This window comes from Aspergillus ambiguus, assembly GCF_047715705.1.
Source record: "Aspergillus ambiguus strain CBS 117.58 unplaced genomic scaffold BDV59scaffold_1, whole genome shotgun sequence".
Taxonomy (NCBI): Eukaryota; Fungi; Ascomycota; class Eurotiomycetes; order Eurotiales; family Aspergillaceae; genus Aspergillus; species Aspergillus ambiguus.
The window spans coordinates 1,342,758-1,370,712 of record NW_027395514.1 but is presented as its reverse complement, the minus strand read 5'-3'; the positions used below and the strand labels follow the sequence as shown (position 1 = coordinate 1,370,712).

The 27,955-nt window shown below is 50.7% G+C and overlaps 10 protein-coding genes across 10 annotated transcripts; 5 read left to right on the top strand and 5 right to left on the bottom strand.

The window, feature by feature from the left end:
• Window positions 1-407: 407 nt before the first annotated feature.
• Window positions 408-1,993, top strand: BDV59DRAFT_206903 (putative aldehyde dehydrogenase; the record flags this gene model as incomplete). The annotated part of the gene is made up of 4 exons (XM_073694880.1): window positions 408-641; window positions 696-992; window positions 1,050-1,370; window positions 1,448-1,993. The coding sequence occupies 4 exons, from the start codon at window positions 408-410 to the stop codon at window positions 1,991-1,993; spliced, it is 1,398 nt and encodes a 465-aa protein (XP_073553359.1).
• A 430-nt stretch (window positions 1,994-2,423) lies between these two features.
• On the bottom strand, window positions 2,424-3,188 carry BDV59DRAFT_197490 (carotenoid oxygenase; the record flags this gene model as incomplete). The annotated part of the gene is made up of 2 exons (XM_073692937.1): window positions 2,424-3,086; window positions 3,138-3,188. 2 exons carry the CDS (start codon window positions 3,186-3,188, stop codon window positions 2,424-2,426), a joined length of 714 nt encoding a protein of 237 aa, XP_073553358.1.
• A 3,422-nt stretch (window positions 3,189-6,610) lies between these two features.
• On the top strand, window positions 6,611-9,429 carry BDV59DRAFT_167186 (putative Zn(II)2Cys6 transcription factor). The gene is made up of 9 exons (XM_073687849.1): window positions 6,611-6,812; window positions 6,881-6,990; window positions 7,042-7,286; window positions 7,350-7,862; window positions 7,919-8,108; window positions 8,160-8,297; window positions 8,347-8,819; window positions 8,874-9,083; window positions 9,138-9,429. Exons 1-9 carry the CDS (start codon window positions 6,675-6,677, stop codon window positions 9,305-9,307), a joined length of 2,187 nt encoding a protein of 728 aa, XP_073553357.1. The 5' UTR covers window positions 6,611-6,674; the 3' UTR covers window positions 9,308-9,429.
• Window positions 9,430-15,156: 5,727 nt separating this feature from the next.
• Window positions 15,157-18,156, bottom strand: BDV59DRAFT_167184 (uncharacterized protein). The gene is made up of 3 exons (XM_073687848.1): window positions 17,981-18,156; window positions 17,759-17,928; window positions 15,157-17,693 (listed from the first exon to the last, which is right to left on the bottom strand). Exons 1-3 carry the CDS (start codon window positions 18,121-18,123, stop codon window positions 15,682-15,684), a joined length of 2,325 nt encoding a protein of 774 aa, XP_073553356.1. The 5' UTR covers window positions 18,124-18,156; the 3' UTR covers window positions 15,157-15,681.
• A 200-nt stretch (window positions 18,157-18,356) lies between these two features.
• cdc123 (cell proliferation protein CDC123) lies at window positions 18,357-19,799 on the top strand. The gene is made up of 2 exons (XM_073687847.1): window positions 18,357-18,501; window positions 18,562-19,799. Exons 1-2 carry the CDS (start codon window positions 18,374-18,376, stop codon window positions 19,688-19,690), a joined length of 1,257 nt encoding a protein of 418 aa, XP_073553355.1. The 5' UTR covers window positions 18,357-18,373; the 3' UTR covers window positions 19,691-19,799.
• Window positions 19,800-19,809: 10 nt separating this feature from the next.
• BDV59DRAFT_6597 (dodecenoyl-CoA isomerase) lies at window positions 19,810-20,881 on the bottom strand. Its single transcript, XM_073696857.1, has 2 exons — window positions 20,570-20,881; window positions 19,810-20,509 (listed from the first exon to the last, which is right to left on the bottom strand). Exons 1-2 carry the CDS (start codon window positions 20,755-20,757, stop codon window positions 19,873-19,875), a joined length of 825 nt encoding a protein of 274 aa, XP_073553354.1. The 5' UTR covers window positions 20,758-20,881; the 3' UTR covers window positions 19,810-19,872.
• A 246-nt stretch (window positions 20,882-21,127) lies between these two features.
• On the top strand, window positions 21,128-21,524 carry BDV59DRAFT_197485 (uncharacterized protein; the record flags this gene model as incomplete). Its single annotated transcript, XM_073692936.1, has 2 exons — window positions 21,128-21,178; window positions 21,243-21,524. 2 exons carry the CDS (start codon window positions 21,128-21,130, stop codon window positions 21,522-21,524), a joined length of 333 nt encoding a protein of 110 aa, XP_073553353.1.
• A 706-nt stretch (window positions 21,525-22,230) lies between these two features.
• BDV59DRAFT_197484 (serine palmitoyltransferase small subunit family protein) lies at window positions 22,231-22,661 on the bottom strand (the record flags this gene model as incomplete). The annotated part of the gene is made up of 2 exons (XM_073692935.1): window positions 22,231-22,475; window positions 22,544-22,661. 2 exons carry the CDS (start codon window positions 22,659-22,661, stop codon window positions 22,231-22,233), a joined length of 363 nt encoding a protein of 120 aa, XP_073553352.1.
• A 408-nt stretch (window positions 22,662-23,069) lies between these two features.
• On the top strand, window positions 23,070-24,182 carry BDV59DRAFT_6581 (peptide chain release factor family protein). Its single transcript, XM_073696852.1, has 3 exons — window positions 23,070-23,166; window positions 23,234-23,678; window positions 23,740-24,182. Exons 2-3 carry the CDS (start codon window positions 23,469-23,471, stop codon window positions 24,058-24,060), a joined length of 531 nt encoding a protein of 176 aa, XP_073553351.1. The 5' UTR covers window positions 23,070-23,166; window positions 23,234-23,468; the 3' UTR covers window positions 24,061-24,182.
• A 16-nt stretch (window positions 24,183-24,198) lies between these two features.
• On the bottom strand, window positions 24,199-27,849 carry BDV59DRAFT_6542 (putative chromosome segregation protein Cse1). Its single transcript, XM_073696845.1, has 8 exons — window positions 27,528-27,849; window positions 27,129-27,439; window positions 26,912-27,082; window positions 25,540-26,861; window positions 25,406-25,488; window positions 25,050-25,356; window positions 24,817-24,996; window positions 24,199-24,764 (listed from the first exon to the last, which is right to left on the bottom strand). The coding sequence occupies exons 1-8, from the start codon at window positions 27,592-27,594 to the stop codon at window positions 24,320-24,322; spliced, it is 2,886 nt and encodes a 961-aa protein (XP_073553350.1). The 5' UTR covers window positions 27,595-27,849; the 3' UTR covers window positions 24,199-24,319.
• Between the last annotated feature and the right edge of the window lie 106 nt (window positions 27,850-27,955).

Here is a 27,955-nt window from a genome sequence, read left to right as displayed (position 1 = left end):
ATTAAATTGCGGAGTATCAGATGATTCCTTACCTATTTCCCACGGGGGATGGTTGCGTTGCTCGGGGGTACCGGGGAAAATGCCGGAACTCGACCTCCATGAAGCTAAACCCCGGCTTTACGTGGCGATTTGTGGATACACCCGAGGCAGAACGAAAGACCAAATGATTCACAATTAGATTTGTATCCGGATACGGGGATACCGGGGAACGAATGGTGGCCGTGCAGGAAAAAGGATGCCGCTGCGTTACTTGATATGTCCTTGAAATCAGCACCCACAACTCAATGCGCGAAGACTGTGGAACTTTACCCCATAAACTAGAGAGAAATATCTGCTATTTTGACGGAATACGTTACATAGCTAAGGGGACCAAAGCTGCTAGTCTGAAGACTGACGACCCAATATAGATGAGTGATACTACGAGCACTATCCCCCTGATCATCGGGGGCACAGATATCGTTCTACCCTCCGTCGACAAGATATGGCCAAGTTCCCCCAAAGATGCACCACATCAGTCTTTCTTTCAAGGAGCGACTCCCGAGCTGGCAATCCAAGCTGTCGAGACAGCCGCAACAGCATTCCCTTCGTGGGCGTCAACGCCCCCAGCAAAACGCCGTGAATTGTTGCTAGAGGTGGCTAGGGTGAGATGCACATTCCCCTTTCTCATAATTAACCTGCTTTAATTAATATGTTAGCTTCTGCGAAACAAATCGAGCGAAGCACGAGCCCTAATTGAAGCCGAAATACATTGTTCGCCTCTCTGGTCCCAAATCAACTTCGAAGGTGCCGTGGGGATCATCGAGGAAACAGCTGCGCTCCTGGGTGATTCATTGACGGGTTCGATTCCCAAAACACAGGGAAACTCATATGCGCTCGTGTTCAAGGAGCCCCTTGGTGTAGTACTGGGCATTGCGCCGTGGAACGCCCCGTTGATCCTTGGAGTTCGGGCGTTAGTTCCGGTGGTTGCAGCTGGGAATGTAGCCATTTTGAAGGTATTTTGTAAATTTTCTAGGGAACTCTATTTGGGTTAATAATGTATATCACCACAGGGCTCAGAATTAAGTCCCCGAACCCATTACTTCATCGCCTCCCTCTTTCGCGAGGCTGGCTTCCCGCCAGGAGTGGTTAACTTCCTCCTCCATCGACCACAAGATGCAGGGGAAATATACGACACCATAATCCAGCGTCGTGAGGTCAGGAAGTGCAACTTTACCGGCTCCACACAGGTTGGCAGGATTATTGCATCCAAGGCTGCTCTGGCCCTGAAGCCAGTGCTGTTGGAGCTGGGTGGGAAAAATTTCTCACTTGTGTCAGCGGATGCAGATCTTGATTCTGCAGCAGAGCATATAGTTAGAGCAGCGTTTTTGAACGTATGTTGCTTAGACTGGCACTGGCCTGCCCATTTTATCCAGTCTTCCCGAGAAGCTAACCAGTATCTACGACACAGAATGGTCAAATCTGTATGTCGACTGATCTTGTCTATGTGGTCAGCTCGGTCGCTGATGTCCTAATCAAAAATATCCTGGAACGGCTGAGTGCCGAAACAAGAGCGCATAAAGTTATATCCACTGCCAGTATATCCCGCTTAACGCAGCTCGTCAGTGACGCAAAATCCAAAGGAGCTATAGTCCATCAAGCAAGCAATCCTCTATCAAACAACAAGCTGGGTTATCCAGCCACCATCATCGAGGGCCTAACGCCCGACATGGACTTTTACCACATTGAGTCCTTCGGCCCGATGTTTGGAATAGTCGTTGTGGAATCGGAGACGGAAGCCCTGCAGATGGCGAAGAGTTCCGGGTATGGTCTGTCCGCGGCGCTCTTCACGAGAAATTACTTTAAGGCTCTAGAGCTTTCTAGAGAGATTCGGGCTGGGACTATTCATATCAATTCGGGGACGGTGCATGATGAACCCACATTGCCGCACGGCGGACATGGAGATAGTGGATGGGGCCGGTTCGGCGCGAGATGGGGATTGGAGGAGTTCTTGTAGACGCGGACCGTGATTTTAAATAAATAGATGCTATATAAGTCGACTTTTCCTTGGATGTCCCGAACATGTTATAAGAATTCATGGGCAAGCTGACTGTGCAAGTGACTGTACAAAAGAGTCGTATGAGTGTAACATTTGTGTAGACCTAAATTTTCGTGTGTCCACAATGTGGACCAGTGACTGTGACGCACAGCATCATTGTTTTCTGATCTAAACAACATCTGGCCTCGATTCTGTTAAGAAACTCCATCAAAGCACAAGACAAGAGTTGGCTACCAATGCACATATAAGCATACAGTACAATATTCCGCAAGACTCGAAAAGAGTACATATAGAATAGGTATATTGGAAGACAAATCAAACTTTGTGGTTTCATATACATAAATAAGGTATCTCCAGCGACGACTTCCTTTTTGCCCAGGTTCCGCGTCTATGCCTTGGGTTGCATATGCTGGCTATCTACCCAGTTCCCATGCAGCCCCTGTCTCAACCGAACTGGCAACAAAACTACCGCCTGGAACTTGGTAAAGTCTCTCGTATCAAGCAAATGCAACTCACTACACATCGACGCATAATTATTCACCAACGCCACGACATACCCATCACCTTCAGTCGCAGACCCCCGTCGTGGAATAAACACGGGTTCCTGCACCATATGAGTCTTCCCCAGGAAGTAGACCTCCGTCTTATCAGTGTCGATGTCCAGATGCGCGAGTGAGTTGTAAAGTGGGTATCCGCCGCCCAGCTGAGGAGCAATTGCTGGAAAGTCGGTTCCAAGCAATGGATCCATCAAATCGAAGAAGCAGTGTCTGTAGGGTTGAGTGACGAAGCGGTCGTCAATGCGGTAGAATTCTGAGTTGCCGTTCTGGAGAATCGTTGGGTTGGACAGGTTGACATCAGATGATAAAGGGTCGATTGTGAAGCGAGTTAACTGGGATTGGATGGAGTTGGGCTCAGGTGCGTTCCCTTGAGCATCTGGCCACCAGAAGAAGACGTTCTTGTCACTTAGAGTGAGGTCCAGGATGAGCTTTCCGGATTCATCTTCGTAGGCGTTGGCTGTGTGGCCGGGGAAGGAGTTTGGGTAGCGGAACCACTGCAAGAGTTAGCTTTGACACATCAACATAAAGGAAGTGTGGATATATACATACCTTGACATCGGTAGACTTTGCTCCCCGCCGTGGAAATGGTTGTGCATGATGGGGACTTTACCAAGCAGTGCCCTTTGAGCCTCTCTTTCCCGGGTGAATTTCTCCGTTCGTACATATCGCTGTTTGAAGGAGACGGCCATTCTTAATTGTAAAGGCGCTAATGTTGCCATCGCCATTGAACCACTGCTGCCATGTCAGAGCCATGAGAGGGCGAAGTTCAATCAACTAGCCTGCTGGATCATCCACAATAAACGGCGAGAATTGAGGGTCTGGCATTACGCGGTAAAACATTCCATAAATATCCTCCGGAACATCGCCGTATATCTCCAGATTCTCAACTTCTCCCTCCATCCGGCATGGCTTCATGAAGCCGGAGAATTGCGGGCGGTCGGGGAAGTGCTTAAGAGGCTTCTGAGTAGTTGGAACTGCCATTTTGATTGTGGTTTATATTCTCAGGGATGGAGAAATAAAATCCTCTGTAACAAGAATTGCGAAAAGGGAGAGAAAAAGGTGGTGCAGCGAAGTTGAAAAAGGGTGCAGATACTCCTGTAGACCACCCTGCAATAGACCAAGGTAATGCGGTTCGAGTTTGAAATATTCCTTAGTTTGTTAGATCCGCTTGTGAGAAGGGTAAGCAAATGAGTTGAAACTGAATTGGCCACCGGCTATCCTCCTCTTCCCCGGCATTGCGCCGGGGATGCTACCCTCGTATACACCCGGTTCTCCCAGAAAAAAAGGAGATAGCGCTGAGACGGGTCCATGAGTTGTCTCCGCGTCCATATCTTACGGTCACAGGGTGGGGAAAGATGGATGACCATTCACGCAATCAGTGCGGAATAGATCCTCTCTATCTAGATCGTGTAGCCCCGGAGTTCCCGTATTTCATAATATAGTACTCAGGTGGCATAAGGGGGGGGTATATGAGGACATATATGGGATGAAGGTGGTGCCATCATAGCATAGAGAGTTCGTCGGTTTTTTTCATCTGTTTCTCTACCATGTCTTACGCTGCTTATGGAGCGGTGGTGTTGATTCTATCGCTTATCGGACGTGTTGTGTATAATGTGTATATCCATGCCCTAAGGGACATACCAGGTCCATTTCTTGCCAAAACCTCTACATGGTGGATTTTCGCGTTAGAAATGCGAGGGAATCCTCACATGGAGATTCTTAATCTGCACCGAAAGTATGGTACGTTTTTCTCGGCGAGAATACTGGTCTCAGGCGTTTACTCTCGGAGGATAGGACCAATATTGAGGATCTCACCCAACGAAGTCTCCTTCAACGACCTGGAAGCCGCTGGTGTCATTTACGGACAGACATCCAAGTTCGAAAAATCAGAATACTTCTATCGTCCTTTTGAAGACCAGGCACCCAACCTCTTCACAATTCGCGATCGACAACAACATTCCCAAGATAAGCGACTCATCTCTCACGCTTTCTCCAGGGCGAATATCGTTCAGCATGAAGAATCAATATACGAAAAGGCTGTTTTTTTGATGGATCGAATTGCGCAGCGTGCAAAGGGTGGCCAGTTGATCCCACTCTTCCCAGCGTTCCGGTGCATGACGCTGGATACGATCTCCGAATTCGCCTTTGGAAGACCTACTGGCGCGTTGAAGCTGGAGAATTTTGAGTCGGGTATATTCGATGCCATAGATAAAGCGACTCACTCTGTGCCGTTTGTAGGTCCCCACGCCCTATCCGTCTTGTACTGAGACAGAATGTAATTAAGATGTCCAGTTCCAACATTTCCCTATTCTAAGAGAACTCCTCAGGTGGGCGAGTTACTACAAGCTCAGGGCTGTTCCTAATGGGTTTTTGGAGTTAGGAGAAGCAGCCAGCGCTGGATTCGGACACATGCATGCGACTGACACTTGGACCATGTTCAAGAATATGATATCATCTGCTGAAAAGAAGTCCATGGAACTGACAAAAGAGCACCTAATCTCGGAAGCCATTGTTATGATTGTTGCTGGGACTGACACGACCGCATCAGCGTTAGCGGTCACTCTCCACCATCTCCTGCAACAGCCCGAGGCATATCAGAGACTGCAGAACGAGGTGCGGACGGTCATGCCCACACTGGACTCTAGGCCCCATGTCCAGGATCTCGATTCTTTGGCATTTCTCGATGCTTGTCTCAAAGAAGGCCTCCGAATCTCTTGTCCCAGTCGTGTTCGGCTTCCACGGACTGTTTCACATGATGGATGGGATTTCAAAGGGCATTACCTGCCACCTGGGGTAAGATCAATCTTTCTTCCCTCTATGAAGGCCATTTATAACCACCTGCAGACCGAGGTGAGCATGACTCCACTATATTCACTCTACGATGACGGCATTTTCCCTTCTCCTACGACCTACAACCCAGCGCGATGGTTGGTCGACGACGATCATAAGCGCAAGATGCTCTCTCATTTTCATCCTTTTTCACGGGGAACGCGACAGTGTATCGGGCAAAAGTAGGACACTCTTTTCATCCTGTGGAGACGGACTGATACTTATACATCATGTGTAGCCTATCGATCATCGAGCAGAAAATTGTTTTGTCAATGTTTGCTAGACGATTTAACCCCCGGCAAGTCCTGAAAAAGAACATCAAGATTTCAGAGGCAATTACGGTGGCAATTGATGATCGTATTGATGTTCGAGTTGACTTGGCAACGGACTGAACTTATCTTCAATATTATCGGATGAATGTGTTGGAGGCGCCTACGGCATAAACAGTCATATTCTCAAAATCCAACAGTGGGATGGAGAAGTCGCCACATGGGCCGTTGGCTTTCCCCGGTTCCACGACGATGTTTCCACTTGTATTTTTCCATGATCCAATAATATAATGCCGGCCAGGCGTGCAGGCTTCCCGTTTCCCCGGTTCCCCGGTTCCCCGGTTCCCCGATACACCCGATATACCCGGGTGACTTGGGATTCCAGTGTACCAAGAGCATAATTTTTCCCGTCTTGCAGTATGTTGGCCAAATGCATCCCCCATCGCATTTTCATTTACAGTATGTGCGTAAATAGGGTAGAGAGACGGGCTTACCTAGTTGTTCTAGCCAATTATAGTAATGAGGATCATACCAGACTATCCTCATGCAAATTATTTGATAATTAGTTACTATCTCTGGGTTACAAACCTTTCTTGTTACTATCTGCTATTATTGAGCTACAGCAGAATCAATGAATCAACTCCGCGTCACAAGCATTCGAGGGCATGGAGAATATCCGACGAAGCAACGCAAAACATTCTCTGGGACACCCGAACCAGAAACATGCACTCCACTAGATCCCCGCATAGACTGCTCGGTAGTTCGTTGACTCCAGCTTAGCCAACGATGCGCAATTATACGTCGATTGTAGGGGTTGTAAAGAGTCCAGTTAGTCCCAAATAGGTATAGTGCAAAATAGTGGCGATGTTGAATATGATTAATCCCGAGGGTCTTACTCTCTACGTCACATGATGGTTGTTGATGTTCGCACTGTCGGACCGTTACAACTTTCACGGAGCTCTCCCCACATGCAATTAACTCATCATGGCAGACAACCGGCTTCATGGGCCCTCAACTCCATCGCCGGCTGGTTTCGACCAAACCTACCCGGCAAAAGCTCAGGCTCAAAAACGAAAAAGGGTCTCCGTGGCGTGTCGGTCATGCCGCACCCGCAAGTCTCGTGTATGTTATTTATAATGGTTGTATTCTATGATTCTGTAGTGGATACTAAGTCAAGATTGGTATGATAGTGTGACGGGGGGCAGCCGTGTTCGACATGCGAAGACATGGGCACGGAGTGCCGATATGATCAGCCTTGCAGCCAACCCGTTGCCATCACCGGCTCGGGAACGAGCGATCTGTAAGTGGACTCTAGACATATCGCCGTGATGATTTCCGCTGATTTGAATAGACTCAAAGTGAATACTCTGCTCGAGCAGCGACTGCAGGCAATAGAGCAGAAGCTTCACGTACTGGGCTCAGAGAAGCACCTCAATAGATCTCCGGGGGTCCATAGAGCCACTTCCCTTACAGATCAGGAAGGTCAGAATCCACAAGACACCACAGGACTAACGAGATCGGAGGGGCAAGACGATGGAGTGGACGGCATGGGAGCCGTGGCTCTCAAAGACGGGGCTGACGAAGACGAATATTTTGGTATGTATAGCTCTCTAGAATCACTGCAATATTTTATCGGAACTCCTCTTAACAGTTGAAAAGGAAGCTCATCCAACGTGGCCTTCCTGCGCTTTATCATCCACGCTGTTGGTCATCCGGTGAACCCGACAAACGATCTATCGCACTCGACGGTGGATGTTCCCGCGGATATGCGCCAATTGAACGATGCAGGCTTCGACGCGTTCCTAAGGCGACCCTCGGACATCAACATCCTCGCCGAGTGTCAGCGAAAAGTTCATGTGGACCCATTTGCACTTCCTTCGCATGCAGAAGCAGACTCCTTGTTACGTTTATACTTCTCCACAGTCAATCTGATGATCCCCTGCATCCATGAAGAGACATTCAGAGACACGTACATGAAAATGCAACGTGTCGGACTTGGAGGTTTGAGGAGATCCTGGCTTGGAGTACTTAATGTGATCTTCGCCATCGCTACAAACGTCACGGTCGCGACTTCTCCGACCCAAGAAGGGACCACAAGATCGTATATGTATTTCGAGCGGGCGCTTGAACTGGTGCGGTCCGATATCTTGGGGCGTCCTTCATTGGAAATCGGTATGTATAGCACACCCTGCAATCCTGTTGCTTCCACCTCAGCTGACAAATCTCAGTGCAATTATTCATCTTAATGGAGACGTACCTGGAAGGAACTACATCCTCTTCACTAACCTGGACGTTCCATAGCTTGGCAGTGAAAGGGGCATATCAACTGGGACTTCATTCTGCGGGATCAAAAAGCCTGTCGCATCTCGATCGAGAAGTGCGAAGAAGATTATGGCACTGGTGTGTTATAAATGATCGGTAATTTACCCTTGCCCCTTAGATGGCAAAACCATGGCTGATAATGACCAGTTTCCTGAGCGTCACACATGGGCGTCCCCCTTTAATTCCATTGTCTCATGTGAGAATAGGGCCTAGCCCGTATCTGCCATTCAGCAATGTTTCCAGTGGCACCACAAGGTCCAGTCTGGCTTATTTTGATGCCATGATGTACGGGTATTGCCTCTGATCAGCTGTACTGAGAGACTGACTGCGGCAGCTCCATAACTCATATCATGGGTGATGCGGTAGACCGGCTCTACGATCAAAATCTCGGGTTTCGCGCTAGCCTCCCCATGAGCGAAGCACTCGACCAGATCTCCAGGCTATGCTGGAAATTAGCACAATGGCAGGATAATCTACCCTCTACTTTAAAAATTCTCACCGCGAGGGACACGCTGGACGATGTTCCTCTCACTCTCGGAACCACGAGGTTCCGCGTCCTCCTCTCGCTCCGCTATCTGGGGGCAAGAGTCCTTATTCTACGGCCGACTCTCAGCCAATTTCTCGATCTGCCTAATATGACGGCCTCTAACGAGCATCAGACCCAATGGCTTCGAAATTCCGGCGCTGCGTTGTTGGCGGATTTGGTACGCACGTGCAGTGATGTTCTTCAGATAAGCAAGAATATCCTGGCTAGCTCCAACAACGATCAGAATTTACTTGGGGCTTGGTGGTTTTCTTGCTACTACAGTAAGTCTGATTGGGTTGGAATGGACTTCATTGGTTGAAACTCACTAAGTGCAGCGTTCAACGCTTCTCTCGCGGTCTTGGGTGTGCTTCTGGTCAACAAAATTCCCGCGTACTCGGGGGAACTATCCATGTTTGCGGTGGATGATCTACGAGCGCTACTCGATACAGCCATGGAGATCCTTCAGGGCCTGGATAAAGGCAATAAAATTATCATGAGATGTCGAGACACTTTGACAAGGCTTCTCATGACACTTGATTTTGACAGTAATGAACCCTGGCACCTCTATTCGTACATATGGCTGATCGAACGATTCACAGAAAATGTGCCAGGGCTCAGACCTCCGTCGTTCTCACTATCGCCGTCCAGCGTGTGGGCATGGCAACTCATGGATCCGAGCTTGTTTATTTCAGAGGCATCATTGAGTCTTACAACCGGGGCATTTGACACTGCAAATGGGCTCTCAGATTCCACATACAGCCAACCTTGAAATCTGACCGGAGGATTATACAGCTAATCTTTCTAGGACAGTAATATAAAGAAGAACATGAACACATGTGAATGCAATATCTGATTTATTAACCAATCCCAGTAGTACGAATTAAATCTGAGAGAGTCTATAGTCCTTAGCGTGCTGGACAAGCACAAGCGGGCCTCATATTATTATTCCCCCCCCCCCCCTCCTAAAAAAAAGCTACTTTAATTAGAGAAGTCATTGTTTATCCTTTGGCTATTTAACGGAGTACTATCATACTACACTTCTAAGCCTTAAATAATTACTAGTGAGCTACCTAATAGGTCTAAAGTTGATGTGTGAGTCCAGAAGTAAGTATACTAGGCTCAGCCTCCAGACCCTATAGAATCTCGGGCAATGATGTGCGTCTCAAAAAATCTAGGAAAAGGTTATGGTTGTCACTAGAAGAGGAGGATCTTTTGCTGGAATCTGATGTGACGAAGCTGTTCTCAGATCAATATCCAGGACGGAACCACCGTCCTATCCAGGTATATTGGAGTACCTGTCTCAAAAAGAGGTTATAATACCGCCACTTCGAGGATGTCAGTACAGACGACGATAGTCGACAAGTCATCGCAACGACTCTCAACGACCTCATCTCTGCCAAGCGCATCAAGTCAGGCAACCAATCGTATCAAGCGTTTGGTCAGATGTCGAATAAGAGCATCCAAGCTACTTTCATCCGTTCGGAGCCATCCAAACATGACAAGGGGAGGAATACCCCGACACAACGGGAAACCCATAATCATTGCCAATTGATATTGGAAACATCCATAACAGTTCCCTTAGCTAGCTGAGTTTTCTTCATTGGCTGACTCTAATAGGTGAAGCTCCGGTTATTCTATAAGCAATAGGAACTTGGCCCGGAGAAGTTATACCGTGTGTTTAACAAAAACTATATTAAGATCTTGTTGCTACTGTGTATGTTATAGATGACGGCGTTTTTTCCTGGATAGTTGGAAGCGTGTTCGATGGTGTGGTGGTTGGTTGCTAAAGTTGTTTGAGATGGCGGCGCAGGGACAGAAACAGCAGACATCGTCGTCGTCGAGTATAGAGACTGTGTTTGGTCTGGAGTTGTTCGCGCATTCGCTGTTGACGGGTCAGTTGCATCACTATTGGACACTGACTAATGAGTCGTCGGGTGACGAGGACCGTCCGTTGGAGATGATGAGTATTAGCTGCATGAATCCTAGCATACCGAGGGAAGCAACATGTCGCGATGACCGAAAAGTATCGTTTCCATTGGAGAATGGACCTGCACCCTCGAATCCGCCCCCACAGCCGCAGCCGCAGGAAGAACGGGGCGCACAGAGAAGCCCGCACGCTCTGTCGGAAGAGAAGGCTGGGAGCGAGCATGAAGCTGACTATGTCATCGGATGAGCATACCCTGACCTCAAATGGTGGTGCTAAGCGTGGATGAGATCGAAGTCTGTTCAGTCTGTCCAGAGAGGAGGATCTCTTTGATCGACGAATGAATAGGCTTGAAAGGTGGTTGGTTGATGGAGATTAGGGAGGGAACGCAGACGCCGTGAGCATGTGTGAGCATGAGCGTACGCGGTGGTTATGAGGTATGATGACGATATAATAAGAATTGTACGAAAGCATACTAGAATGTATCATGTAAGACTTTTCTTATTGCTACTTTCACTAAGTCGCTGAAGGTGCATGCCTTAAAACTGGGCGAGTACAGTATATCCACCAATCTTGCAGGCCAAGGCTGTGAGATAGAGAACAAGCTGGCCACGAATGATCGGCAACGCTGTCCACTATGGGCCATACAAAACACTCGATGAGAACTGTAATGATTGGCCTGCTGCTACTATCTAGGTCGTGGGTAGGGCTTCTGCAGGCCAACGTCAATGCAACAACTGACACATTTAATACAATATAGGAAGTACTAATTTATGACAAGACAGCACAGATAGAAATCTAACACTTTTTTGTTTATTCTTTCTGGTTCGGTGTATGGAGTACAGAGTAGATATGCAAAGCTTGATAGATTCAGAGACGAAACAATGTGATATGTCGTTTCTGCCTGAAGCAGCAGATGCTCAGTCTAGTACCGAACCTCCGTTCCGATAAACTACGCCAGGGCTTCCACAATGCTTAGGCCCCCACGATCTGCTTTCCAGATTGGTTTGATCTGCGCCCTTCCAGTCGGGGCCCTGCCGTGGGTATTGACTGGCGTACTTGCGAAACGACCAATCCGCCTACCCTCATACACAAACCAGGAAGCTCGATATTCACCCCAAGATGTCACCGTCATCCAAAATTGGATGGCTGCCGTTCGCGTGCTAAATTCTATTCTCTCATTGATCACGGTGCCGGTTGTATCGGCCATCTTAGCTCACGCCGCAGTGGTATTCACTCAACGTGGGGTAAAGAACCAAAAGCTGAGTCTCTGCCAGACTCTTACTCTGGCAGACCGGGGATGGGCCAATGTCTTCATCACCTGGGCCGCGATGAAGAAGCGGTCGCCGGGACGAAGTTCTTTTCTGCTGGTTGCTATAGGTGTTCTCAACCCCAGCGGAGTCCAGCAGTCACTCCAGCAACTTCTAGTGTCAACGGAGAACATCCGATTTGTTACCTGTCTTGATCATCCTTACAATTGGTGCGAGGACCTAGAATTTGGCCCTCTAGTGATCGGGTACGATCCTGAACCGGTGGACTTGGCCATGATTCCGCGCAAGTCGTTGTTCAGAACATACTGAAAAATGCAGCCACTGGTCAGCTGGGAAGCTTGCAGCCGAATATGTGGCCAGAGCAAATGTCCCTTGATACAACATATCTTTCAAATGTCCAAAATCTGTCGGGCAACTCCCTGGGCTATTACTTCGGGGATGGCCCCCACTGGAGGTTTTACCTGTCGGCATTTAAATATTCCACCACAACAGGGATTCTCAGAGAACATGCCCTACGGCTTAACTACTCCATTCAGTGTTCGCCCATTCCGGACACAGATTATCCAAGTATTTGTCCTGGATCCAACCCGTTCAACATCAGCTATAATCTTTCCGATGACTTCATGCTGAACATCAAGGCATGCGCCCCGGGAAATATGAGCCAAGTGCCATGGACCATTAGCCGGGACCGACAAGACATCTCAGAAGAAATGTTTATGTCTGTCTCTACGGCAGCAACATCGTTTGCGGTTCACTGTCTTTCCAACTCTACCAGGGGATATTTTGAACTAGGGAACTATCACACAAATTACTCCCCGGGCCCGCTCCTGAGCTACTGGCCAGAGCCTAGTGTAATCGCGACTAGCTATAACGATTATTTGTCTGATCCAAGGGGTTCCTTTTTTCAAGGTCCGCGTCCAACCGTCGAGTAAGTCTGCGGTTCGTTCCAGTGCATACCTTCGCGGAGGCGATTATTAAACACCCGCACCTAATAACTATCCCATACCTTATTCTTTCGTACAAATGGCCTCGTGAATATACACTGACGAAACTATTCCATCAGATAGAGACTCCTTAGAGGGATCAGGAATATTATCATGGAACCAGCCGCCAGACTCCTTCAACACGAGTAGCGAACTAACCCCCGGTCCTCTGACTACTTCGACTATCGCGCTATTCGGAAATGATTCGTTCTTGTATACCGCCGCGAATCTCCAGAGAAGCAACACTCGTACGGATGTCGCTATTTTATGTCAGACACTTCCATTTGCACGCTTATACCCCGGGAATCGACCAGCAGAGAAGCCTTCATATGCCCGGATGCAGGATACCCTCTGTGAGGGATTACTAGATAACAACCACAACGATATGAGTCCTTCTCTTCTCATAGAAGCCTGGCTCAACCAATTCAAGTCCCAGGAAACGGCCCAGAAAGTTCTGGGATCGGCCATGTACTTTGCTCTGGAAGCGTATCTAACTGAAACGGTGACTGCAACATCTTGCCAGACATCTTACTGTGGCCCTAAAATCGCAAGACGCTTATTTACAAGCCCCGGCTCCGCGGTCACCAAGCCAAACAAGAGTACCGCCGCCACCGTGGTGATCAGCACCTTGATAGCCATACAGTTACTAGCGTTGGTGGCTCTGGCTTGCTACACGTATAGCCGACCTACTTGGACACCAGAGCTGGACGCCCTTGCAGTCGCCCGCATGAGTGCCACTATAAGCTCTCAATTGCCTCCACTGCGCCAAGTGCGCAGTCAAGATCTCGAAATGCTGTCTTCCATTGATGGCAGTGTTGGCATAAGGGAGGGGGCCAGGTCGGAGTCCCTACCCGACTCTGCGACAGGAATAAGGCTGGCGCTAGCTGCCTCTGGTCCGATTACGAGAAGGGTACCTAGATGGGATCCCCTGTTTTATGAGCAGTATTCCCCTCTTGATCAAGTTTGAGAATTGAGGCTCAGGCGCGAAATGCGCATGACTTGTATTCAACTCAAGCAAAGATCTTTATACTCGCCGCTTACGGCTAGAGAAACAGTGCTTTTATGACCGCACACATCGGATCTATTACAGTTCCCCATCACTTCTCATTGCACCAGCATTATCGCATCATAGCATCTCTCTGTCTCTCGTCTCTCTAGTCGGCAAAAATATGGCCTTTGGTCACCCGTTTAACAACATAATATAAATTTCGATAGCACCATTCACGTAGGTCTCATTTTATTGATTGGGGTCATATTAATTTTGGTTTTGTAGGCTATTATTGTAGTCAGTAATAAGCAATTAAAAATACACCATACAAACTTGAGTCGGCCGGCTTTGAAGTAAGAACGAACAAGGGATCTTTACCCCCACCGTGGGGGCGGGGCCGACCCAATCGGTCGGTTTAGGGTTGGGCCCGGTTGCATGGGGTACATGTAATGAGTGGGCTTGACAGTCCGACTAGGGTCGGTTTCAGTTTCGGAGTATAGTCGCGTTTTGCCCCCAGTAGCAGGGTAAGCCGATAGTTGGCTAGACTATTTAGTGAATGGTTAAGTATTTTATCGAGTAGAAGGGAAATCTCGATTGGAAAGGTTGGGGACTTGACATTCTCCGTGGACAGGAAGCTCTGCTGAAGCGGGGAGATGGTGCCGCCTAGAATATGGAGCAAGACGGCCCAGGCCAAGAAAGCACTCCCATAACGTCTCCAGTGGCCCGCGAAAAGTCGGAGGTAAGTTGGCATATCTGTCCAGCCCCTGTCAGCCAACACCATCATCTGGCGGAGGGTGATGTTTGGAACTCCCCGTTGTGTGCAGTGCTGGAGGTAGACCACCACGGCATTGGAGCACGCGGTGGATGTCAGGAGAATGTTAATCACGTTGGCAACGGCTTGGATCACTCGAGCAGCTCGGTCGTATTTGCCAACTATCACGTGAGTTTTGGAATAAATACTATAGTAGTCATAGGCATCGTCTTCTAGCCACAGACCATAAAGGCTGGTCGTGATCGGGCGATAGGTCAACGTGCAGGTCACAATCCAGGAGAAGAGGATTAACATGGCGTAAAAAACCACCAGCCAAATGACATATGTCGAGCGGTGGATCGTGGCTGCTCAGGGCTTTTGTGTCGGCGTGGTTGTTGGTGAGGCAGGGTGCTCATCCTGAGATCGTGATCGGTCGTGGATTTGGTGAGCTCATAGTCATCAAGCATCATATTAAAAAAAAAAAAAAAAAAAGGGGACATCAGGGTTCTTCCCACAGCCAAGATGTCTGTCATATCAGTAACGTACCGAATAGATTCTTTACCCAGGATGGGTGATCGTCGGGGTTACAGGTCAATCAGACAACCGAGACTTAGGGTTAGAACAAACATGCAGAGTAAAACGTGGTAATAAAAAACGTCTCTGAAGGCTCCAGCTCTCTCGATCCGAGTCCACGATACTGTCTGCAGCCCGCCCAGCGTTACTATTAGACCAGACCAATCAGTGTAGACACTAGATATGGGTCATGTTAAAGATACATCTTGTGCATGAATATGACCCATACTAGCTGCTGAGATACTAATCAAGAGAGACATGCCAGTAGTAAAATGCTATGAAATGTGAAGGTTGCCTAGTATGTGTTCATTATGTGCCATGCTTCATGTCGAATTGTTGTTTGGATGTGTCATAATGAGAGTCCCATCAGCAGCAACGGATTCCTTCGCTTGATGACCATGGGGAAGCAAAAAGACAGGGTAGATCCTCTAAAAGTCACCCAGTTTTGTTCTATCACGAGATCTTGGTTTGTTGTCCCTCCGCTCACCCTATGCTCAGAGATCGCCTTAGGCCGCTCAGGGCTCGCTTAGGTCTACTTAGTGTGCGAAAAGCGGCGAGGGGTGAGTACTAAAACGGAAAGGGAAAGACTTCGACCTGGTTAGAAAATCAGGTACGAATGGTTAGATGGATATACAAGAGACATCGATGGTGCACTACTCTGACAACAGGCCGAACAGTAGTTGTGTCCGGCTCCAATACTCCCCGGCCCTCTGTTCAACGCTCTTGATACTGCTTTTCTCGATGCCAAGGCTGCCAGCAACCTGTTCCACCGCGAGATCCAGTGACTCATGTTTCATGTCCTTCACTGCAAACGCATTTTTCAGGTAGGCAGCATCGAAGTATAGCTGGAGCTTCCAATCATTCAGAGTCTGTGCAGCTGTCGATTTGTCGGTTGAGTCTTGATCATCACCGTTCGGTTCTGACGGCATCTCGGAGGATTCCTCTTTATTCTCAGCTACAGAAGACTTGGCCAATTCTATTGCTGCGGCAACAGATCGGGCTACTTCGTCCTGCAGCGATAGTTTGAGAACTTGGACTGTGGACGCATCCCAGAGGCCTGGTCCATATTGATCCATGTACCCTACCAAACGGCGCAGGAATTTGAAGGTTGCAGGAGATGGCTGTACTGGAAGTTCCGGGTCGCCTTCCCAGAGAGTCCGACCGGGTACCCGTTCTGCCGCATTATCAACCTTGATTAGGGAGCGAACTGAGGAAATTTGTGCAGACACTCCAGTAGCCAGTAGCTTTTGCAGGTGTAGGACAATATCTTCGGAGAACAAAAAGTCCTTGTCGACGTATGCGGTTGGGAGGTCTTGTCGTACGAGCCGGACGAGTTTGAGCATGAAAGCTGCCTGACTGCTCCGGTCTGAGTCGCTGAATGTACCAAATGTTTCCTTGAAAGACGATTGGAGAGTCCGGTATGCCTCTCTGACGGCTGACTGAAGGGCGTCTGCTAGCAGTCGAATGTCGTCTTCGTTCAAGGTAGCCGGCACGTCCACGTCAGTATCTTCGTCTTCTCCCTCCAGGATATCAGTCCATCGTATGCGACGTAATTCATCAATATCCACCCTGAACTTCTCAACGGTGGATAGCCATGCCTCGTACTTCTTTAGAGCGGAAGAGGTATCTTCATCTCGCCCGAGTAAGCTGTCCACAATAGCCAGCTTGAAAGCCCCGGCGCCGTTGGAATAATCAAGAGACATCAGGTCGTTATCCCAGAGCGATCGACCAGCTGCATGCTGTCTCTTGTCCCAGCCTGAAACGACGGACGCGACATCCTGACCAAACTGCTCCAGTGACTGGGCCTGATCGGACAATATTTGCGTGAGCCTTTCGTTAAAAGTAGTCCGGAGTCCTTCCAGAACCTGCAATGGAGAGTGTGTCCGAGTAGAGCTCCAGGAACATAACCACAGCTCAAGTGTTTTTTGACGGAGAGAGAGCAACTCCGAGAAGCCCTCCCATCCCTTCAGGCTCGTCCGGCATCCTTCGGCGAACCTATCGAAAGCCTGCTTGGACCATTGCTTGATTACCTTATCAGCATCAGATTTAGATAGCTCGCTTAATTTTATCCATGGGGTGAAATTGCTGACGTCCGCAGCAACCCAACGCCCCAGGACATCTAGCCCTAGATCGTCCAGGCTGCGAATATCGGGATCGGTTAGGAGTGGTCGCAATTTCAGTTTGTTAAGGACATCCGATAACCGACGGGATAACAGAACTTTGGTAGACTGAAGGGTGCGGATGTAGAGTCGCAAGGCGTTTAAGACATTCTCTCCGGTAGGATCGTTGAGCTTCGATTTCCTTTCAATGACGCCTAAACGCTGTTTGTGGAAGTGTTGTATAGCATCGTCGGAGGAAGAGCTCGTGGCCAGGCAATATGCTGCAAGGGCTTCGATAATATCGTCTGCCGTTGACGCGGATGCGGAAAGACGCTTATTGATTCTGTTCAAGAGCGTTTGTCGAAGGGAAGCCAGCTGATTGCGTAGGCCTTCGACAAATGGCGGTACAGGCGTCTGCTTTGAAAGCGTATTAAAGAGTAGTCGAGACATAACCAGAAGCTTGGCGACCAGCAATAGGGAGCTGCGTCTCCGGAGAAGTCGAGAGATCGACGTCGTGCAGCGATGGAGTAGGGCCAACTGGGCCCCAAGGGTTCGTTTCTCCGCGTCTAACATGGTCAGCGGCCGTACAACAGCGACTTCCAGAGCAACGCATATAGCAAGAGATGCGTACCTTTTTCATCTACATCACCCTTGATCTGATTGTAGTGTGTGTACTTCTTCTCCATCAATCGCGGGTTGCACCGTCGACCAATATCGCCCAGCGTGGAATCCACTTCCTGCATCTCACGGTTCATAGAAACAATCGTCTCGGCGGTGCCAACTAGTTCTCGATACCTCGTCCTATGCGCAGTTAGCGACTGACAGGCGTCAATTGCGGTGCGCGCTGACATACCCCACGAGGGACCGGAGTTTCTCCTTATTGCTTGCGAGATCCCGGCGCAGCTCCTGTTCGACGCGGCGCACGGTGGGGATCGGATACTGGAACGCATCGTGCCATGATTTCAGGCTTTGTGGATCTGGGCCGTCGGAGGCCATGGTGCCAGGTGAGGAGGCAAGGTAGATGTCCTGTCGGAAGTTGATCGTTGCTGACAGCGTTGCGGCTGGGGTAATGTACCTGGTAACCGTCTGGTAATCGGCGTATCAACCATGCCAAACAAGGAAAGGCGTGGATTACCTTGGTACCGTTGATCAGGAAGGCGGTTGCAGCGAGCAGAATAATTATCTTGATGACTCTCCGATCACCCCGCCATTCCTCCCTCAGTTTATCACCTAAAGCGCATTCGCCATGCCTCATCTCGAGTCGGAGAACCAACCGGCGGCAGATACGAGCGAGCAGCCGCTGCAGCGACTGCCATTTCCCCCCGTCACGTACTCCCATATCCTACACTGCTCTTATCACCACTGGCAGCCACTGTGAGTCCTTCCAGCGCGCAGATCCCCTCCTACCCACCATACTAATCCGCATACCATAAGCTACCGCAATGTAACGCCCAAATCCCGCGCGATACCTCTCTCCGCACCCTTTGTATCGTACCTCCGCGCGGACGGGATCGTTCTCCCACCCGAGGACGTGCCCCCCACTGACCCCTTGGATGACCTGGACAGCTTCTCCGACGACTCGGCGGAGGAAGAACCCGACCCATCAACCGAATGGAAAGACGTGCACGCGCAAATCAAGTCCACAATCGCCGACTTCGGCGGCAAGGTCACGCCGAAGCTGAACTGGAGCGCCCCCAAAGACGCCACCTGGATGGCGGCCACGAACGACCTACAATGTCGTACGCCGAACGACATCTACCTCCTCCTCAAGAGCAGCGACTTCGTCACGCACGACCTAGAGCACCCGTTTGACGGGTGTGCTGCCGACTCAGACGGCGGCGGCGGCAGCGGCGACCCGCCCGCTGTCCCGTACCACCTCGTGCTGCGCAAGTATGTCAACTTCAACCCGGCGCTGGAGTTCCGCTGCTTCGTGCGCAACCGCGTGTTGCTGTGCCTGTGCCAGCGCGACCAGAACCACTTCGACTTCCTCTTCCCCATGCGCGACGCCCTGCGCTCCCGCATCCAGGCCTTCTTCGACGAGAGGCTCCGCGATTCCTTCCCCGACCCGAACTTCGTCTTCGACGTGTATGTGCCGCCGCCGCATCAGCGCGTCTGGCTGGTCGATATCAACCCGTGGGCGGTGCGCACCGACCCGCTGCTGTTCAGCTGGTTGGAGATTCTGCAGATGAAGGATCCCGTGGGGATTCGCGAGGAGGAGGACGGCGCGGAGGAGCAGTTCGTGCGGCTGTCGCTGAATGGGAGTCACGCTGCGGCCTTGGAAGCGGAGCTGGATGAGGCGGATAGTGTGTCTGAGACGGATGACGAGGAGGAGGAGGAGGAGGGCGACGACGATTCGCCGTTCTTGCCGGAGTTCCGTCTCATCAAGCGCGACGACCCGGAGGCGTATGCGTTCTCCTCCACGCAGTACTCGGCGCATAAGCTGCCGAAGGAGGTGGTGGACGCGTCGCTGTCCGGGCCCGGTGGGATGAGCGAGTTCCTCGGGAAGTGGCAGGATATCCTGGCCAAGCAGGCGCAGGAGTCGGATTCGGACGAGGCGAATTGAATACAGGGGTGGTAAAAGCATTGAGCATTACGGGTAGAGGGTATGGCGTTTCCGCAGGATAGGATAAGGCAAAGGTGGTGGCTTTCGCATTTGTTGGGCGTACCTAGGTATCTAATCGTTACGTGTATGCCCGTTTGTTTGTATGTACGTATGTATGTATGTATGTATGTGACATGATGTTTCTACAGCTTGTGCTTCTTCTCGCCCGAGGCCAACTTGCGGAACTCCTCCTGCGGCACGCCCATGAGGAAGCGCTCGAGACCGGCGAAGACCTCGATGTGGTTCTGGCGATCGAGGATCTCGCGCTCTGGGCGACGGATGAGCTCCTTGATCTTGAGCAGACTGGACTGGTTGAGATGCTCGCCGAGGCGGTCCTCCACCTCCTCGAGGACCTTCTGCAGGAAGCCGGCCGAGTCATCCGGCTTGCCCGACGGCGCGGTGATCACCTTGTTGACGTAGCCCGTGGCGACGAGCTCGTCGCAGGTGATGCGCTTGCTCATGATGAGGGCCTCGTTGGCCTTGGCGGTGCCGAGACGCTCGACCATTGCGCGCGAGGCGGCGCCCTCGGCGACGAGCCCGAGCGACGAGAACGGCGTCAGCAGGAAGGTGTGGGGGGCCGCGTAGATGAAGTCGGCCATGGAGACGAGCGCCGCCGACAGGCCGACCACCGGGCCGTTGAGCGCGGCCACCAGGATCTTCGAATGGTGCGCCACGGTGTTCGTGATATCGATGTTGTTGCAGATGAAGCCGCGGACGATCTCGCGACGGACACTGCCGCTCAGACCGCCGCCGGGGCGGGAGGCTGTCACGTCGGCGCCGCTGGAGTACCGTCAGTTGGGGAGTCCACATGAGACAAGGACGAGGGAAGGGGGTCCTTACGCAGAGAAGAAGCGGCCACTGCCGGTGAGAACGGTGATGGAGATATCGTCCCGCTTGTCCACCTCGCGGAGACGCTCGCCGAGAAGGTAGTAAAGGTCCTGATTGAGGGCATTGAGCTTCTTGGGGTTGTTCAGGGTGATGATAGCCACGCGGGGCTTGTAGGTGACGGTGATGAGGTTGTCGGCCATGATGGAAGCTATTGAGGGATTGTCAGAGGGTACAGGGGAGTGCAGAGAGTGTGTGCAGGTCGCCAGGGCCTTTTATGACACGCAGGCCTGCGAATTGGGCGAGCTATACTCATGCCGTCGTTTTTGCGGGGATGCCCATCGCGAAGGCCGACGGACCGACCGAGAGCAGCCGAGGCCCAGCAGCGGCGCTTACCTCAGCCCGTCAGGTGACGGCACGTGCGGGTTTGCTCTGTTTGCGCTGTTTGCCGGGCCGTGATTAATCCCGGCGTCGATATTGGCTGCATCATCCGTTGGCAGATGTCTCGTCCTCGCGACTGCTCTTGAATCGTCCTTGGTTGTTTGCTCCAGATCACCGCGCTGCCCAGACACAATGTCCGCCATTCTCCGCCGACTCCAAGGCGGCAACTTGGAAGTCTTCAAGGTATGTGTTGTCGCCCGCTGACATACCACAATCTCCACGCATTCTCACGCATCACCCGCTCCAGTTTGGCATGTACGTCCTCTTCCCGATCGGCTGGATGTATTACTTCGGAACGAATCTCGATGACCGGTTCAGTGTGCCGGGCTTCTGGCCCACGACGGAGCAATCCCACAAGATCCCGCTGGAGAAAGAGGAAATCGACCGGGAGCTGTCGCGCATGCGCATGGTCGATACCGCCCGACGGGAGCGACGGCTTGAACGAGAGGCGCGGGCTCAGGCAGAAGCTGATGCACAGGCTGCTGCGGCGCAAGCGCAAGCCGCTGTGAGCACGCAGAATGCGGAGTGATCCGGGGACGGTCGGCGATTATATACGCAGATATACGGGGTTATTTGATGGTATCCCATATGAAGGGAAGTAGAAGCGAGGGAGGGAAGCCCTCTGCGGGGTCCAGAGTGGCGATGGCATCTGCGCGACGTGGAGTCACACCTGTACTATGGATGAATGTTGTTGTATAACACTCTTCTCTGAGCATGGCCGGAGTTGTTCATTTGGTTCTGGGTATTGTATTTGTGCTGATGCTATGGCAAAAGTGTTCTTGTGTTATTATGATTATTATTATTCTTAACTAGGAGTCCTTCGCAGGAATATCTCAACCCCCTGCCAGATTAGATATGTTGAACATCACAATTGGTTATCAAGGGTATTCTATCATAACAATAGACAAGCCACGGCTAGAAATAATCAAGGTCCTCCGGGTAACACCGACAAGACCGACAGTTACTCAAGAACGCCTAGGATGCGCCGGCCCGCTCACAAAACACATCACGCGAACTCCATAGAATTAGCAAATCCCCTGATGTCGACCGGAGATGTTGTCGACGGTCGAACCATGCGATTCAGATTTTCTCCGGACGGTGAAGCGAACGCAAGGGGAAGTAGAACCACGTCAGTTTTCTTTTCTTTTTCCCCTTCTTTTATTGCCTTTTTCTTCTTCGTTCTTGTTGTCGGGGGAAACCTCCCAAATTAGAACAGCAACCACGAAGTACGAAGCTCACAGCTCAGCGATCGGTTCGGTGGCGGTTGCGGCAGCATTTTTCGCTGTCTCGTACATGACCTCGAGACTGTTGGTGCCGGTCTCTCGGAAGACGGAGCTGATGGAGGGTATGCTGGAGGAGATGAAGGGACGCTCGCCCACCCAGTAATAGTAGAGATGACTGTAGATGGCTCTGATGTGGTCGGGGAGGTAGACGTAGATGCCGGTGAGGATCATGGAGATCAGGGTGAGGAGGAGAGAGTCTGCGGAGGACGAGGAGGGTTAGCCGGGGTGGCGAGAGGGAGTTGGACGCCAGGAAGCCACAACATACTGAAGATGAATTTTTCGGTGGGCGTGAGCATGTACACGGCGAAGGTGACTTCATATTGATAGATCTTCAACCGAACCCAGCGCACCAGGTTGGTGAGAAGGCAAAGGAGAGAGGTCATGTTCCACGGCGGGGATAAAAGGAGGGATGCGAATTGAACGGATCTTGCAGCTGTCGCGTGCAAGTCAAGGTCTGTAGGAGTGGGTTGTCTAGACGTCCATTCTTGGGTGGGGAGTAGAGGGAAAGTAAAGAATCAGAAAGAAAATACGAGAGACCCTGGCAGACTGACGGAAGAATGAACAGAAGGATGCGGGGAGGAGATTGCGCAAGATGAGTCGCATACAGTCGTCGTCGGTGACAGGTGGTCTTCGGCGTCGAATAAGACGGGCGGGCTAAGAATAGCTTAGGACAAAGTTTCGTTTAGGCTGTCGGGGATCTCGACTGGTTCCATGTTGGTTTCGTTTCAACCGGGTCCACTCAGGGTCCTCTCGGGACGCAGACAGTCGATCGTTCATGGGGATAGGTGCTAGTTAACTAGTTATCCTCATCAGGTTGAGTAATCGAGTCGAGTCCATCCTTCTGCTGGACCAGACAACTCAGGAAGGGCAAACACTAAAGAAACCTGTGTACGTCACCCTATCTTAGCCTCCCCACGACTTTCGCCCCCCCCGAGATTATCCTTACTCGGTCCAGACAGCAGATCGTGCCCATCACCCGCGTCATCTCAACATACCTAGGCTATCGGTTGAATTCAATTATCAATAATGGTCGAATAGGGGGATGGGGATGATTGTTGGGAAGATGCGACGTAGTATTGTATGCAATCTGCATAACTACATCGTTATGCATATGACTAATCCATCACCTGCCCTAACCCAACTCAGTAATTCCCATTCACGGCAGCAACTTCGAACGAGCAACTTGAAGCATGCTGCGTTCGCTTCGTCTTCCTCTCTTTACCTTCTCCTCCTCCTCCTCCTCCTCCTCCTCCTCCTTGATCCATCTACCGGTCTCTCTGAGACCCTTCACTCTCTCCGCCTCCCTCGCCGCAAAACCCTTGCCCCCCCGCTTAAAGATCGACGATGCCGACCTGACCATCTCATACCTCAAGGGCTCCGGCCCCGGAGGTCAGAAAATCGTACGCTTCGTCCTATCCCTTGCTCGATTCAAAGCACGCGACCCTCCCTGACTCCGTCCAGAACAAAACCAACTCCGCCGTGCAATTGATCCACAGACCCACCGGCCTCGTCGTCAAGTCCCAGGCCACCCGGTCTCGCTCGCAGAATGAGAAGATCGCCCGCCAGCTTCTAGCCGATAGAATCGAGGAGCTCCAAAAAGGTGATCAGAGTCGGTTAGCGATCAAGGCCGACCGTGCGCGCAAAAAGAAGGCCAGCAAATTGAAGAAGAGTCGGAGGAAATATCGCGACTTGGAACAGAAACAAGCAGACGATGACGTGGAGCCGGCCGAAGATGATGAACACACGAGCGAAGAAAAACATCCCCCGAGTCCAGGGACATGACTTATAGGAAATCGCCATTCCAAGGATGTAGGATATACCCGAGCGTGAATACTACCGATTGATCGATCATCTTCTACCGCAGTAACCTTTACATAGATCCGGCCCGTGTTCGGACCACAAATTTTAAATTATGGTAACAATTCATAACAGCATGCGTGGTGGTTTACCTTTTAAAGTCTAAGAGCCTCCAAATTGGGAAGTATGGCTTCCCTCCATTTCGATAGAACCGGCCCCCATCACGGGAATGCAGGGCTCACCTTCATGCGATGTAGCTGCTGAGCACCGCCTTTTCCTGATCACCCAAGCGCTCCTGGGCGAATGCAGAAACACGTCCGTTTGTCTTCTTATCCGCCTCCTTCAGGTACTGGCCAACCCAGACCTTGAGGTCTGCCCCAGTATCCGGCCACGGATCCACGGTCTGCTGGCGAATGGTGTTCAGAGGGGTGAAATCAATGCCAAATGCCATATCCTCGACATCGTGCTCATCGATGATATCATCCTTGCTGGATGGCAGGGGCGGGAGCTCCAGAAGCTTGAGGAGCGATGTGCACGTGAAACCCCAACCCTTCTTGTAACGAACAGCGAAGGCCTCCGAATTGGCGAGAGTCTTAGTGAAGGACATTACAGCCGTCTTGCGATCCAGCGGGCGAACAAGCTTCTGTGACTCGGGGAGAATGACGTTCAAGTAGATAGGGGTGAATAGGCTGGGCAAGCATTAATACGGATCACATGAAACTAAAATCATGTTTGACTTACCCCTCCTGTACCTTGTCCACAATCTGGATGAAGGCATCCGCACTGTAACCCTTGTCGTCGTGGGCCGAGATATAATGGTAGAAGCGAACAAATCTTAACGAGAGGCTTTCCGACTTGTTGTTCTGGAGACGAGTGAGAATAATGCTCATGACAGAGGGAAAGTACTGGTCAAGAGCAGTCCTGAAGAGGCGTCAATAAATCGAAAACGATGTTCAGAGGGAGCTTTGTCATACGGTGGGAAGTTTGCAACCACAGACTCCAGAAGATCGAATGCGTGGAGCTCATATTTCTTCAGTGTGATCAATTTCTGGAATACACCCAGAACAGACTCGAGCTGTTGGTTCTCAAGGATGTACTGAGACCCACGGGGGAGGATGGAGGACAACAACCGTACAAGGGCAGGGATGTTGCCTCTCTTAGGCTCCCACATCATAGGCAAGAGGATTGGCGCGATCAGATTCTGATAATAATCGGGCAATGTGCCGGAAGGATTGGCTTCCAAGAGCGCAGCAAAGAGCTGGAACACATACGGCATGAATTCTAGGACAGATCAGTTCCCAATTCTGAGAAGCTCCTTGAGGTGACTTACCTTGCACATCTCCCTGAAGGATCCCGGCAAAAGGAGGGTACAGGGCTTGCTCGAGCTTGTCGGGGTTGGCCGGGGCAGCAAATCTGCCTGCATTAGTACGGACAGATGAACATGACTATACCTGAGAAACATACCGAATGAAAGCCCCCATTGCCTCAAAATGGAAGTAATAGAATTTGGGGTTGCTCGGGTTTGTGCTGATGATCTGCGTGATGTTGATAAGATGCTGGAGAATAGCATCCGTGAATGGTACCACTCCTTCCTTGATTACGACCAAGACTCTCATAGCACATTTCATTAAGAACTCATTCTCCTGCAGCTTAGGAGGGGACGGGTCCTTTCCGATCAGACCAAAGATGTGCTCCAACAGGTCCTTAGCCAGTGGGGTCACGGCACTAGGCGCGATGTATGGCTGGCCTTGGTTGTCTGTGAGATAAAGCACTCTCTCAACAGCAATGGCCGCGTAGGTATAGATAACATAATTCGGCGACCCAAGTTGGTTCACCAGCATCGGGACCACTTCCTGCCATTGATCCTTTGTGATGATACTGCGGAAAACATACAGATACTTAATCGCATCCTTCTTGAGGATAAGATGGACATTGTCCGATACCAGATCCGAAGCAAGGTGCTGTGTGAAAAAGTCTGTGATGCTCACCAAGGAGTTGGTGATGGTAACCCCATGGGTAGCTGTAGCAACCCCCTTCGCTGCAATAGCGGAGAAAAGGTAGGTGGCGGTATCTTTGGCTTTCCAGTTGGACGCTGGGTCCCTGGCGTATTCGGCAAGATAGTTTTCGGTATACTTTAGCACGCATTTTGTCACCGACGCTTCGAATTTCTCGGCCAATTTCCTCAGGAAGTCGGTAGCGGCCCGTCGCCTCGTGTCGGTGTCAGCGCCTTCAAGATCCCGCCGAATGAACTCAATGGGCTCATCCTCAAATAGCTCTTCGTCCGATTCACGGAGGCTGACGCTAGGAAGGATGACCTTGTCAATGATCTGGCTGAGCGTGGCTTCATCTTGGAAGACGGCTGCCTGCTCCGGGATGCCCACGATCGAAGTCAAGAAGTTCAAAGCGCGACTAACCAGAATGTCGTACTTTGTTTCCTGCCCGGTAGCTGCCAAGAATGTCCAGGATTTCTGCACAAATTCGTTCACGTACGGGTTGAAATCGTCCATGAACTTTTGCACAAAAAGTGTCAAAACTTCGAAGATTCCAGCTCTGCAGAACTCCAGAACCCCGGCTTCGGAGTCATCATCGGTATGGAGTAGTTGGTTATCGTAGGTGAGGTATTTGTTCAAAAGAGCCGCGATGTTGGAAATGTGCTCTTCGAACATGGGAGGGAGATCGTGGCAAGAAAGATCATACATCAATTTGATCATCAAATTGAGTTGCGTGAACCCTAGGATGAGATTCTCCTTATTCGACTGGTTCTCATCGAGGTAGGAATCCAAATCCTGTTGAAGTTAGAGCACAGACTAATCCACATGCAGGCCACGGGACTTACGGCCAAAATCGTCAAGTAGGGGTTCCCAAATCTATCCAGGACATGATTGATCTCCGTATACAGGGCATCGGATTGAAAGGCAGGACGCCATTTTTTGAAGATGGAATGTGCGACTTGTAGGACACCGTTGTTGGCGGCCGGGTTCTTGGATTGCAGTCTGGAAACGAGGTCCTGGAGCTGTTAGCACTGCATCCCACAAAATGGATCCACAACTTACATCCACCAATGTATCCCATCTCTCATAGAAATCACTATCGGCAATCGCGCTGACCGCTTCTCCCAACTGGGACTGGATGGCCTTGGGGACGGAGATCATCAGGTTGATCAACTCCCGCTTGATGGTCGTCACCTCTTCAAGAGGGAGTTTGTAGTTGCCATCTTCATCAATATAGTTGTACTTGATGAAATTCTTGAATTTCAGTGCACTAGCAAGACGGGTCTGGTAGGGATAGGATTCGGTTGCGGTGATCTGGAGGAGACTCAAAGAGTAACCGGGTTTTTGCTCCTCTTTTTGAAGCTCGGATTCGGCTGGAGCAGACGGATATCAGCCATTTTAATTCCAGATCAAGTTTCCATGGAATATTTCAATACTCATGAAGACTACATGAGCACATACCATGTTTATTTTGCCTTGGGTCCAAGGTTGCCGCAAGATACTGTGCTATGGCTCCCTGGTCAGCCATTTTTTTGGAGCGAGAGGGATACGGCACAGAGACGAGAGGAGAATTGGCGTGAAAAACAGGAGAGGGGAAGAACCCAGGAAGAACACAGGAGAGGCACAGAGAAGAACGTCCAGAAGGGAGAGGGAAGTGGGCAGAAATTCCCTTGGAAGCACCAGCACAGCAAGCTCAGTAGTTCCCGGTCCGGCAGTTTGTTTGGCGGGATTCTTTTGCAGCAACGAAGGCGGTGAGCAAGCTGTGCGCGGGGTGATTCTGCCTGTCAGGTGACCGTCTGGTGGTCCGGATTAACGTTGTGCAATTCTCCGCCAGATCATCATCATCATCATCCATGGGGGGAAAAGACGGCCTTGGCACACTTTCGCTA

Excerpts from the sequence above, each read along its gene's own strand:
- BDV59DRAFT_167186 (XM_073687849.1), top strand. The coding sequence starts at position 6,675 with ATGGCAGACAACCGGCTTCATGGGCCCTCAACTCCATCGCCGGCTGGT. Across the intron at positions 6,991-7,041 it reads GGCTCGGGAACGAGCGATCT|ACTCAAAGTGAATACTCTGC; the intron begins GTAAGTGGACTC and ends TGATTTGAATAG. Across the intron at positions 8,109-8,159 it reads TGGTGTGTTATAAATGATCG|TTTCCTGAGCGTCACACATG; the intron begins GTAATTTACCCT and ends GATAATGACCAG.
- BDV59DRAFT_167184 (XM_073687848.1), bottom strand. The coding sequence starts at position 18,123 with ATGGCCTCCGACGGCCCAGATCCACAAAGCCTGAAATCATGGCACGAT. Across the intron at positions 17,929-17,980 it reads AAACTCCGGTCCCTCGTGGG|GACGAGGTATCGAGAACTAG; the intron begins GTATGTCAGCGC and ends AACTGCGCATAG. Across the intron at positions 17,694-17,758 it reads GGGTGATGTAGATGAAAAAG|ACGCGGAGAAACGAACCCTT; the intron begins GTACGCATCTCT and ends TGACCATGTTAG.
- cdc123 (XM_073687847.1), top strand. The coding sequence starts at position 18,374 with ATGCCTCATCTCGAGTCGGAGAACCAACCGGCGGCAGATACGAGCGAG. Across the intron at positions 18,502-18,561 it reads TATCACCACTGGCAGCCACT|CTACCGCAATGTAACGCCCA; the intron begins GTGAGTCCTTCC and ends GCATACCATAAG.
- BDV59DRAFT_6597 (XM_073696857.1), bottom strand. The coding sequence starts at position 20,757 with ATGGCCGACAACCTCATCACCGTCACCTACAAGCCCCGCGTGGCTATC. Across the intron at positions 20,510-20,569 it reads AGTGGCCGCTTCTTCTCTGC|CGGCGCCGACGTGACAGCCT; the intron begins GTAAGGACCCCC and ends ACGGTACTCCAG.
- BDV59DRAFT_6581 (XM_073696852.1), top strand. The coding sequence starts at position 23,469 with ATGCTGCGTTCGCTTCGTCTTCCTCTCTTTACCTTCTCCTCCTCCTCC. Across the intron at positions 23,679-23,739 it reads GCCCCGGAGGTCAGAAAATC|AACAAAACCAACTCCGCCGT; the intron begins GTACGCTTCGTC and ends GACTCCGTCCAG.
- BDV59DRAFT_6542 (XM_073696845.1), bottom strand. The coding sequence starts at position 27,594 with ATGGCTGACCAGGGAGCCATAGCACAGTATCTTGCGGCAACCTTGGAC. Across the intron at positions 27,083-27,128 it reads GATGGGATACATTGGTGGAT|GACCTCGTTTCCAGACTGCA; the intron begins GTAAGTTGTGGA and ends TAACAGCTCCAG. Across the intron at positions 25,489-25,539 it reads GCAATGGGGGCTTTCATTCG|ATTTGCTGCCCCGGCCAACC; the intron begins GTATGTTTCTCA and ends TAATGCAGGCAG.